Source organism: Phocoena phocoena, chromosome X, assembly GCF_963924675.1.
Source record: "Phocoena phocoena chromosome X, mPhoPho1.1, whole genome shotgun sequence".
Lineage (NCBI taxonomy): Eukaryota > Metazoa > Chordata > Mammalia > Artiodactyla > Phocoenidae > Phocoena > Phocoena phocoena.
This window is the reverse complement of record NC_089240.1, coordinates 46583790-46596780: the sequence shown is the minus strand read 5'-3', so window position 1 is coordinate 46596780 and position 12991 is coordinate 46583790. Positions and strand designations below refer to the sequence as shown.

The following is a 12991-nucleotide window of genomic DNA, read 5'->3' as shown; positions in this document are numbered from 1 at the left end:
AGTGAGGGATTAAAGAACCTTCCTGAAAAGGCATCAGATCTTTCCCTGAAACCCGGAAAGAAGTTATCACTGACCCTGGGGGCTGAAGGAGGTAAGGAGGGAAAAAAAGCCTCGACGGCAGAGCGCCGTTCTTTATTTGTTAAAGAAATTCTGGCGGCCGGTGGACTTTCTCCGATTGCCCCCTACAGCCTCACCAGCTGTGTTGCATCCCGGCAGCGGTAACTGCCCATTTATGAGCTGAGGGACCTGATTCACTCTGTAAAAAGTGTTGTTTGTGTCCAGCCTTCGTCCAGAGAGAACGCGTGCTGCCGCCTCCCGCTCCCTTTGACTCTTGAGAACCTGGCCCACCGCAGAACGCTCCAAGGCCAGGCGAAGATGGCCTCGGTACCGGTGTATTGCCTCTGTCGGCTGCCTTACGATGTCACCCGCTTCATGATCGAGTGTGACATGTGCCAGGACTGGTTTCATGGCAGGTAAGGAGGGCAGGGCACGCTGGACAGGGTGTAGAGACCAGGTGCTCACTTGCTTGCTCCTTTCTTAACTCTGGTTCAGGTTCCTGCTCAGAAACTTATTTCCCCTCTCTTGCAGACAGTTAACACCAACCCACCTCCCAGACCCAGATTCTTACGTCGTTCCTTGCAGACTAGGGCCTAGCTGACATTGGCCTCTGGTTTCTCCTCTTTTTTCTTTTCCCATATGTATTTCTTCTTTGTACCCTTCTTCTGTTTCTTTGTTTTTTTTCCCTTAGAAAAATATTTTCTTTCCAGCCACAAAGAATGTATCATTTTTGTATTCTGGCAATTTTGTTTTGCCTCAGATGCTGGCTTTGGGGGAGACGGTACTGCATTTTTGAGATATTTGAGTCCAACAAACATGGATTTGAGTTGTGGTTTTGCAACTTATTATCAGAGTGACCTTGGGCAAGTTGCTTTGCCTCTCTGAGCCTCTGTTTTCATCCATGAAGTATATCTAATACATCCTTCCTGTTTACTTAAAGCATTTTGCATGCACTCAGTAAATGGAGGCAGAAATGCAATAGTATTTTATTTCTACAGTATTTATCTGAAGAACCATCCAACTAAATTGAATTAAGCAGAGGAGATGTTGGGTAAAACAGTAGGAGTAAAACCACTAATGAATTCCCTCCAGCTAAACATGTGTGCACATAAGCACCTGTCACCCAGGATTCCAGAGAGGTTAGTGTGTGGAATAAACCTGTAATATTATCCCATTATTGGGACTTATATCCCAGCTCTGGAAAGAAAACCATGAGAGGGATTTGTACATTAGAGTACAACAGAACAGTGTATGGCGCCCTCCTCCTGTTGCATGTTGTTAGATTCTAGAATTTTCAGTTGTCATTAGTCCCTTCCAAAGGAGCTGTTCCTGCTATCACACCCAAGACCAAACTGAAGGTGTTGGTGCTGCTAAAATTCTGCTCTTAGCAGGGACTGCCCTGTGCAGCACGTCCAAATGCATATTCAGCTGATCATTGTTGAGTATTACTGTGTGTCATGTTCCCATGGCACTTTGTGTACATCCTTATTGAAAGTGATTATTTCATCATATCATAGTTATAAATACGTCTGTGTCACTCATTAGCAAGAGCTGCCTGAGGGCAGAGATGTCAGCTTTTCATATTTGGTATCCTCAGAACCTACTTCGATGATAAACATATAATAGATTCTGAGTACATTTTTTTTTTTTTTTTTTTTTTTTTGCGGTACGCGGGCCTCTCACTGTTGTGGCCTCTCCCGTTGCGGAGCACAGGCTCCGGACGCGCAGGCTCAGCAGCCATGACTCACGGGCCTAGCCTCTCCGCGGCATGTAGGATCTTCCCAGACCGGGGCACGAACCCGTGTCCCCTGCATCGGCAGGCGGACTCTCAACCACTGCGCCACCAGGGAAGCCCCCTGAGTACATTTTTGAATGAACAAATGAATGAGTTGTCTTGAAAAAAGCTATTGCCTGTGGCCCTTGCTTTGGATTGTGTAGGTTTAAACCTGGAAAGTGAACTCCTACCACAATACAGAGACCCTAACTCTGCAGTCTGGGAACAGGAAACAGGAATGAATGCTTCCTGAGTACTTACTGTGTTCCAGGCCCCATGACAGAGACTTGGCATACATTTATCTCATCTAATCCACATCCAAGCCTGAAAGTTAGGTATTTCTTTTTAAAATAATAATAAGAAAATTTCCCTGACTATGTAAGTGAGACATGCTCATTGTAGAACATACAGAAAAAGAATAAAGAAGGAAATAAAAATCATCCGTGAGCCTACTATCCAGGACAATCTACTGTTTAATTTTTTTGTTGCATTAACTCCCATCATTTGACTTAGAATATAAACATATATTTTACAACATGGGATTGTATTATAAGTACCATTTTGTAACGTGATTTTTATTCCTACTTAACATTATAAAGTTAAGGTCATTAAATATTGATCTGATTTCTGATATCCCATCATATATCTGTATCATCAGTTACTTGGTCATTTCCTCTGAGGTTGGATACTTAGGTTATTTCTACTTTTTTATATTATAAATAATACTATGATGTGAGGGAAACTTTGGGGGTTCTGGAAATGTTTTGCATTTTTATTTGGGTGCTTGTTGAAACAAAAGAAAACATTGCGGTGAACATCTTTGCATAGTAGAGACTTGACACTTACAAGGAACACCACTGAGGCCTTTAAGAATTCCAAATTTACAAATATGGAAATGGATTTATGGGCCAGGCCCCTCCTTAATCACATTTCTGTGGTGAGTCCTGTGTTTCTGTGCACACCCTGACATAAGTTAACTGCCTTAATTGTTTTTCCTGTGAAAGTGACCAAGCTTTTATCTCTTATCATGCTTTTCTTTATGGGCTGCCAGAGAATAAGGAAGCCAGCTGAGAATCAGGTCCTTGGTGGGTGGCTGTTCTTGCTTACTCAGTGCATTGCATGCGTGCGCACACACACACACACACACACACACACACACACACACACGGCTTATAGTGCTCTAGTTAAGTCTGTACTTTAGCATAATTGAAAATTACTAAATATCGTGGACTTTTCACGGTTGTTCACAATAGTTAAGCCCACAAATGCCTATAGATGATATAAATCTATTCACATCTCTGATGACTTCCATAGGCCAGATTTCTTTTTTTTTTTTTTTTTCTGTGGTACGCGGGCCATTCACTGTTCTGGCCTCTCGTGTTGCGGAGCACGGGCTCCGGACACACAGGCTCAGCGGCCATGGCTCACGGGCCCAGCCGCTCCGCGGCATGTGGGATCTTCCCGGACCGGGGCACGAACCCATGTCCCCTGCATCGGCAGGCAGACTCTCAACCACTGCGCCACCAGGGAAGCCCGGCCAGATTTCTTAAAGTCCAGTTGGGGATTAGTAATGCCATGTTACTTCCTGGTAAGGTTATAGCAAGGAAGGTGACTATTCCATTTTGCTGGTGAGAATCTGGATCTCATGGAGGTTAAGTTACTTTCTGAGTCTGGATTTGAACTTAGAATTATCTGGCTCCAGAGCCCAGGTTCTCAAAAGTGGGGAAAAAATGGTATAGCTCCATTCCTCTATTGTAAAGGACTGGATTTTGAAGAGCATTTTGATTTGTAGAGCAGTGGTTCTCAAACTTTAGGGTGTATCAGAATTACTTGGAAGACCTCTTAAAAGATGAGATAGGTAGGCTCCACTTGCAGGGTTTCTGATTCAGTATGTGAGTGGAGGCTACTCTCAGAACCACTGATTTAGAGCATTATTCTGTCTCAGTTCCTTCCCTTTCTGTAGAGTGTGACAGCTTCTGATATTGGGGGATGGGTGGGCTAACATATCATTACTGTACACTGTTGTTCTCAAAATGTGGTTCATTAACTGGGAATTTGTTAAAAATGCAAATTCTTGGGTTGGGACCTGGCAATCTATTTTAACAAGCAGGTAGATTCTGATGTACCCTAACTTTTGAGAAACATTGCTGTACACTGGTGGAGGAAGTTAGTTGGCAAGCATTTATTGATGTCTGGGACTTTGGCAAAATCTCTACAGTTTTCCTATCTATAAAGGAAGTATTGGTTGGCATATCCCCTAGGTGGTGGCTGTGGTGTGGACTCTAAACTCTAGAGGAAATGGCACTGGCTTCAGATCTGGGTTCAAATTCTGACTTACTTTTTAGCAAAGGATTTCATCTCTGTGAAGCCTCAATTTCCCCAAGAGTGGTTGTGATGATTTAAATAAAATGGTAGTGGCCCTTGTTTATTGAGCACTAGCTAGTCTGCTAGTCACTATGCTAAACACTTTGCTTAATTATCTTTAACCTTTTTTTGAGTTTTAAAATTATGAATTCAGTTCATTTAATAGGTATAGGACTATTTAAATTATGTATTTTGTATTGGATATGTTGTGGTAGTTTCTGCTTTCTAAGGAATTGATCTATTTCTTCTAAGTTGTCAAATTTAAGTGTGTAGAAGTTTTCATAGTATTCCCTTATTATCCTTTTGATGGCTGCAGGCTGGCTCTGTGGTGACATCTCATTTCATTCCTGATGTTGAAAATTTGTCTCTTCTCTCTTTTTTTCTTTGTCAGACTTGCTAGAGATTTGTCAGTTTTATTGATCTTTTCAAAGAGGAAGCTTTTTGTTTCATTGAATTTCTCTATTGTCTTTCTGTGTTCAATTTCACTGATTTCTGCACTTTATTATTACCTTCCTTCTGCTTGCTTTGGGTTCATTTTGCTCCTTTTAATGTCTTGAGGTGGGAGCTTAGTTTACTGATTTGAGACTTTTCCTGTATTCTAATATAAGCATTTAGTGCTATTGGTTTCCTTCTTAGTACTGATTTAGCTGTGTCCCACAAATTTTGATATGTTTTCTTTTTCATGTAGTTCAATATAATTTTTAATTTGCTTAGAGACTTCACATTTGACCTATGAATTATATAGAAGTATGTTGTTTACTTTCCAAGTGTTTGCAGATTTTCCTGTTATCATTCTGTTATTGATTTCTGGTTTGTTTCCATAGCGGTCAGAGAATATACTCTATACAATTTCAGTTCCTTTAAATTTACTGGGGTTTGTTTTAGGGCCCAGGATATGGTCTGTCTTGGTAAATGTTCCATGGTCACTTGAAAAGAATGTATATCCTGCTGATATTGGGAGGAGTTTTCTGTAAATGTTGATTTACTCCTGTTGGTTGATGGTGTTGCTGAATTCTCCTCTCTTTGCTGATTTTCTGTATAGTTGTTCAGTTCGTTGTTGAGCAGGTGTTGAAGTGTCCGGCTAAAATTGTCAATTTTTAATTCTTCCTTTCAGTTCTATCATTTGCCTCACATCTTGCAGCTTTGTTGTTTGAATGCAGATGCATTTGGGATTAATGTGTCTTGGTGGATTGACCCTTTAATTATTATGTAATGTCCTTCTCTGTCTCTGGTAATTTTCTTTGCATGGAAGTCCACTTTATAGGATATTAATATAGCCATTAATATAGCCATTCCTGCTTTCTTTTGATTAAAGGTTGCCTGGTATCTTTTTCTATCCCTTTACTTTCAACTGATGTCATTATATATGAAGTGAGTTTCTTGTAGGCAGCATATAGTTCAGAATTATTTTTGTCCACTCTGCCAATCTTTTTTTTTAACATCTTTATTGGAGTATAATTGCTTTACACTGGTGTGTTAGTTTCTGCTTTATAACAAAGTGAATCAGTTATACATATACATATGTTCCCATATCTCTTCCCTCTTGTGTCTCCCTCCCTCCCACCCCTCTAGGTGGTCACAAAGCACCGAGTTGATCTCCCTGTGCTATGCGGCTGCTTCCCACTAGCTATCTATTTTACATTTGGTAGTGTATATATGTCCATGCCACTCTCTCACTTTGTCACAGCTTACCCTTCCCCCTCCCCATATCCTCAAGTCCATTCTCTAGTAGGTCTGTGTCTTTATTCCTGTCTTACCCCTAGGTTCTTCATGACATTTTTTGTTTTTTAGATTCCATATATATGTGTTAGCATACAGTATTTGTTTTTCTCTTTCTGACTTACTTCACTCTGTATGACAGACTCTAGGTCCATCCACCTCACTACAAATACCTCAATTTCCTTTCTTTTTATGGCTGAGTAATATTCCATTGTATATATGTGCCACATCTTCTTTATCCATTCATCTGATGATGGACACTTAGGTTGTTTCCATCTCCTGGCTATTGTAAATAGAGCTGCAATGAACATTTTGGTACATGACTCTTTCTGAATTCCGGTTTTCTCAGGGTATATGCCCAGTAGTGGGATTGCTGGGTCATATGGTAGTTCTATTTGTAGTTTTCTAAGGAACCTCCATACTGTTCTCCATAGTGGCTGTACCAATTCACATTCCCACCAGCAGTGCAAGAGTGTTCTCTTTTCTCCACACCCTCTCCAGCATTTAGTGTTTCTAGATATTTTGATGATGGCCATTCTGTCCAGTGTGAGATGATATCTCATTGTAGTTTTGATTTGCATTTCTCTAATGATTAATGATGTTGAGCATTCTTTCATGTTTTTGTTAGCACTCTGTATATCTTCTTTGGAGAAATGTCTATTTAGGTCTTCTGCTCATTTTTGGATTGGGTTGTTTGTTTTTTTGTTATTGAGCTGCATGAGCTGCTTGTAAATTTTGGAGATTAATCCTTTGTCAGTTGCTTCATGTGCAAATATTTTCTCCCATTCTGAGGGTTGTCTTTTGGTCTTGTTTATGGTTTCCTTTGCTGTGCAAAAGCTTTGAAGTTTCATTAGGTCCCATTTGTTTATTTTTGTTTTTATTTCCATTTCTCTAGGAGGTGGGTCAAAAAGGATCTTGCTGTGATTTATGTCAGAGTGTTCTGCCTATGTTTTCCTCTAAGAGTTTGATAGTGTCTGGCCTTACATTTAGGTCTTTAATCCATTTTGAGCTTATTTTTGTGTATGGTGTTAGGGAGTGTTCTAACCTCATACTTTTACATGTACCTGTCCAGTTTTCCCAGCACCACTTATTGAAGAGGCTGTCCTTTCTCCACTGTACATTTCTGCCTCCTTTATCAAAGATAAGGTGACCATATGTATGTGGGTTTATCTCTGGGCGTTCTATACTGTTCCATTGATCTATATTTCTGTTTTTGTGCCAGTACCATAGTGTCTTGATTACTGTAGCTTTGTAGTATACTCTGAAGTCAGGGAGCCTGATTCCTCCAGCTCCGTTTTTCGTTCTCAAGCTGCCAATATCTTTCAATTGGTATATTTTGACCATATATACCTAATGCAGTTATTGATATGTTAGGGTATAAGTTAGTCATTTTAGTTTTTTGTTTTCTGTTTGTTCCCTCTGTTCATTCTGTTTTCTTTTTCCTGCGTTCCTTTGGGTTACTTAAATCTTTTCAAGAATTCCATTTTGATTTATCTATAATGTTTTTGAGTGTAATCAACTGGTATTGACATTTTACCGGTTTGAGTGAAGAGTAGAAGCCTTGCTTCCCTTTAAATTTCTTTATGCTCCCCTGCTATAATTATCTTAAGTATTTCACCTACATACATTGAGAACCATATCATATAGTGTTACAATTTTTGCTTCAACTCTCAAACATGATTTAGAAAACTGGAGGAGAAGGAAAGTATATTGTATGTACCCATATTTTCACTCTTTCCCTTGTTCTTGCTTACTTCCTAGTGTTCCTAAGAGTCCTTCTTTTATCATTTCCTTTCTGTTTAAAGAACTTCTTTTAGCCATGCTTTTAGAATTGGTCTACTGGCAACAAATACTCTTAGTTTTCCTTCATATGAGAATGTCTTGATTTCCCCTTGAATTCCTGAAGGGTCTTTTCATTTGATATCAGATTCTGTGTTTCCAGTTCTTTCAGTCCTTGAAAACTTGTGCTACTTCCTTTTGGCCGCCATGGTTTCTGATGAGAGATCCTGTGTCATTTAAATTGGTGTTTTCCTTTGGGAAATGTCATTTTTCTCACTGATCGCAAGATCTTTCCTTTGTCTTTGGTGTTCAGGATTTTGATTATGCTATTTTTTTGGGGCCACACTGCATGGCTTGTGGGATCTTAGTTCCCTGACCAGGGATTGAACCTGGGCCACAGCAATGAAAGCTCTGAGTCCTAACTACTGGACCGCCAGGGAATTTCCTGATTATTGCTGTTTCTCAGTGTGGATTTCTTTGTTGCTGAAGCGCTGTTCATTTTTTTTCAGTCTATTTTCCTTCAGTTTTATTGAGATATAATTGACATATAGTACTGTTTAAGTTTAATGTATAGAGTATAATGACTTGAATTACATATACATATATTGTGAAATGATTACCACAATAAGTTTAGTTAACATCCATCATCCCATATAGGTACAAATAAGAGAGAAAGAAAGAAAAATAAATTTTTTTGCTTGTGACGAGAAGTTTTAGGATTTACTCTTAGCAATTTTCAAATATACTATACAGCAGTGGGCTTCCCTGGTGGCGCAGTGGTTGAGAGTCCACCTGCCGATACAGGGGACACAGGTTTGTGCCCCGGTCCGGGAAGATCCCACATGCCGCGGAGTGGCTGGGCCTGTGAGCCATGGCCGCTGAGCCTGTGCGTCCGGAGCCCGTGCTCCGCGACGGGAGAGGCCACAACAGTGAGAGGCCCCTGTACTGAAAACAAAACAAAGCAAAATAAACAAACTATACAGCAGTAGTCATCATGTTGTACATTACATCCTCAGTACTTATATATCTTATAAGTGGAAGTTTGTACCTTTTGACCACCTTCATCCACTTCTCCCACCCCACCCCCACCTCTGGAGGGTAACCACAAATCTCACTTTTTCTATGAGTTTGGGTTTTGTTTTTTTAGATTTCACATGTAAGTGAGATCATAGAATATTTGCCTTTGTCTGACTTACTTCATTTAGCATAATGCCTTCAGGGGCTGTCCGTGTTGTTGCAACTGTCAGGATTTTCTTCTTTTTTATGACTGAATAGTACTCCATTGTGTGTGTGTGTGTGTGTGTGTGTGTGTGTGTGTGTGTGTGGTGTATTTATATATACATATATTATATTTTTTTATCCATTCATCTTTTGATGGACATTTAGGTTGTTTCCATGGTTCAGTTATTATAAATAAGTCTGCAGTGGATATGGAGGTGCAGATATCTCTTTAACATAGTTTTTGTTTCTTTCAGATAGATACCTAGAAGTGGAATTGCTGGATCATATGATAGTTATATTTTTAATTTTTTGAGGAATTTCCATACTGTAAGTGGCTGCACCAGTTTGCAATCCCAGCAGTGCACAAAGGTTCCCTTTTCTCCATGTCCTCATCAACATTTGTTATCCCTTGTCTTTTTGAAAAGCCATTATAATGGGTGTGAGATGATATCTCATTGTGGTTTAGGTTTGCATCTCCTTGATGATTAGTGATGTTGAGCACCTTTTCATGTACCTGTTGGCCATTTGTATGTCTTCTTTGTAAAAATACCTATTCAGTTAGTCTGCCCACTTATAACCAGACTTTTTTTTTTTTTTTGCTATTGGGCTGTATGAGTTCTTCATTTATTTTGAATATTAACCTCTTATTTAACATATGATTTGCAAGTATATTCTCCTATTCCATAGGTTACCTTTTTATCTTGATGATTTCTTTCTTTCTTTTTTTTTTTGCTGTGCAGAAACTTTTTAGTTTGATGTGGTCAAACTAAATTTTTAATTTATTTTTGATTTTGTCACTTTGTGCTTTAGATGTCATATCCAAAATATCATTGCCAAGATGCATGTTAAGGAGCTTTTTTCCTATGTTTTCTTCTAGAAGTTTCATGGTTTCAGGTCTTACATTTAACTCTTTAATCCATTTCGAGTTAATTTTTGTGAGTGGTGTAAGTCAGGGGTCTGTTTTCATTCTTTTACATGTGAATATCCAGTTTTCCCAGCACCATTCACTGAAGAGACCGTCTTTTCTCCACTGAGTGTTCTTGGCTCCCTTGTCAAATATTATGTGACTGTGTATGCATGGGTTTATTTCTGGGCTCTCAATACTGTTCCATTGGTCTATGTGTCTGTATTTATGCTGGTACCATACTGTTTTGATTACTGTAGCTTTATAATACAGTTTGAAATCAGGAAATGTGATGTTTCCCACTTTCTTCTTCTTTGTCAGGATTGCTTTGGCTATTCTGGGTCCCTTGTGATTCCATATGAATTTGAAGATTGTTTTTTCTACTTTTGTAAAAAAATACTGTTGGAATCTTGATAAGGATTGTTTTGAATCTATAGATGGCTTTGGGTAGTGTGGACATTTTAACAGTATTGATTCTTCCAATCCATGAACACAGGATATCTTTCCATTTCTTTGTGTTTTCCTCAATTTCTTTCATTGATGTCTTGTAGTTTTCAGTGTAGAGATCTTTCACCTTCTTGGTTAAATTTATTCCTAAATATTTTATAGTTTTTGACATTATTGTAAATGGGATTGTTTTCTTTATTTCTTTTTTAGACAATGTGTTTTTAGTGTATAGAGATGCTATTGATTTTTGCATGTTAATTTTTTTATCCTGCAACTTTACATAATTCATTGATTAGCTCTAACAGTTTTTGGATGGAATTTTTAGGATTTTCTATATATAAAATCATGTCATCTGCAAATAGAGATTTGCAGATTCCTTCTTCCTTCTTCCTTGTCAATTCTGATGCCTTTTTTTCCCCTTGACTGATTGCTCTGGCTGGGATTTCCAGTACTCTGTTGAATAGAAGTGGTGAGAGTGGGCACCCTTGTCTTGTTCCTGATCTTAGAGGAAAAGCTTTCAACCATTCACCATTGAGTCTGATGTTAGCTCTAGGCTTGTCATATATGGCCTTTATTATGTTGAGGTGCATTTCTTCTGTACCCCATTGAGTGTTTTTTTTAATCATGAGTAAGTGCTGAATTTTGTCAGATGTTTTTTCTGCATCTTCTTTTGAGATCACTTTTTTCTTTCATTCTATTAATGTGATGTGTCACCTTTATTGATTTGCGTATGTTGAACCAGCTTTGTATTTTAAGGATAAATCCCATTTGATCATGGGAAATGTTCCCTTTAGTGTGCTGCTGAATTCAGTTTGCTAGTATTTTATTGAGAATTTTTCCGTGTGTATTCATCAGGGATATTGGCCTGTAGTTTTCTTTTCTTGTAGTGTCCTTATCTGGCTTTGGTATCAGGGTAATGCTGGCCTCATAAAATGAGTTCTGGAGTGTTCCCTTCTTTTTGATTTTTTTAAAGAGTTTGAGAAAAATTGGTGGTAATTCTTCTTTAAATGTTTGGTAAGATTCACCAAATGGCCATCTGGTCCTAGGTTTCTCTTCGTTGGGTGTTTTTTTTATTACCGATTCAATCTCCTTACTAGTAACTCATCTCTTCAAATTTTCTATTTCTTCCCGATTCAGTCTTGGCAGGTTGTATATTTCTAAGAATTTATCTATTTCTTCTAGGTTGTCCAATTTGTTGACTTATAGTTGTTCGTAGTTCAGTCTATTTTCTTTCTGTTGTTCAGATTGGATAATTTTTATTGTTCTATCTTCAGGTTTACTATTTTTTTTTCTCTGTTGTCTACATTCTGCTATTGAGCCCATGCAGTGAGTTTTCATTTAAGTTACTATAGTTTTTTTCTAGAAGTGCCATTGGTTCTTTTCTATGTCTTCTATTTCTTTGCAGAGATTCTATTTTTTGCTAACACTTTTTATTTATTCATTTGTTTCAGGCATGTTTGTAATTGTTCTTTGAAGCGTTTTTGTGGTTGCTTCTTTAAAATCCTTATCAGATAATTCCAACATCTGTGCCATCTCATTGTTGAGATTGATTTTCTTTGCTCATTCAAGTTGTGATTTTTCTTGTTCTTGATATGATGAGTGATTATTTTCATTATATCTTGAATATTTTGGGTATTATGTTATGAGATTCTGGATATTATTATATCTTATGTTTTTGCGAGCCTCTTCAGACACTGCACTTCAGTGGCAGGGGAAGGGGGTACTACTTCTTTACTGCCAGGTAGGAGTAGAAGTCCAGGTTCCCCCAGTTGCTCTCTGTTGGCACTCACTACTTCAGATCCTGCTGTCATCTAGTCAGGCTGCCTTCTCTCCATCTTTCAGAGTCGTCTTACCTTTTTTTTTTTAATGTCCAAGATTTTTAGCTGTATTTAGTGGGAGTAATAGCGAGAAGTGTGTTTACTCCATTATTCCAGAACCAGAAGTGACCAATTAATCTTTAAAATAGCTCTTTGGAGCTATTATTTTCTCTCATGAGGCTAAATAGCTTGCTCAGAGCTACATAGCCAGTTAGTTGCTCAACCACAAGTCAAACCTGGGTCCCTTGGACTCTTGCTATAGGATATAATACTATAGATAGTATAAAGCACTGTTCAAGTTAAGCCATTTTCAAGGTGCTGTGGGAGATAGAGAAAATCAGGCTTATAAACTCACACACACTCCACATTTTTGTTCAAAGTGAAATCAGATTAAAATGGACATCACGCTTTTTGAAGCAGCTGAAGCAGCTGCTACACAGCTTTAGGAGTGTGTAGCAAAGGGAAGAGAAGGCCTAGCATTCATATTCAGGGTTTACTATGATACAATGTATGGGCTGCAGAATCCCTGCCCTGGAGAAAGTCTTATAGGGTGTGGAGTTAGAAGTATCAGAAGGACAGCCTGCTCTGTCAGGGCTCACAGGATGTCTCTTGGAGTGACATATTTAAAAAAAATAAATTTTATTTTTTAATAATTATAGATTCATAGGAAGTTGCAAAAAATGTATGTGGAGGGCCTTTGTACCTTTACCCAGTTTCCCCCATGGTGATATCTTATATAACTACAGTATAATATCAAAAGCAAGAAACTGACCTTGGTACAATTCACCAATCTTATTTCAGTTTCACCAGTTTTACATGCATTCATTTGTGTGTGTGTATGTGTATTTAGTTCTATACAATTTTATCACACTTGTAGATTCATGTAACCACCACAATCAGAATACAGAA

At 38.4% G+C, this 12991-nt stretch overlaps 1 protein-coding gene across 2 annotated transcripts in view; it reads left to right on the top strand.

The window, feature by feature from the left end:
- The first annotated feature begins 293 nt into the window (after positions 1-293).
- Positions 294-12991, top strand: part of PHF8 (PHD finger protein 8) — a 102270-nt gene continuing 89572 nt past the window's right edge. Inside the window, exon 1 of one of the 2 annotated variants that reach the window (XM_065900610.1) lies at positions 294-473. In XM_065900610.1, coding sequence (XP_065756682.1) covers positions 376-473 — 98 coding nt within the window. In that variant the 5' untranslated portion in view covers positions 294-375. The remainder of the gene's footprint in view (positions 474-12991) is intronic. The other variant, XM_065900609.1, reaches the window with a different exon arrangement.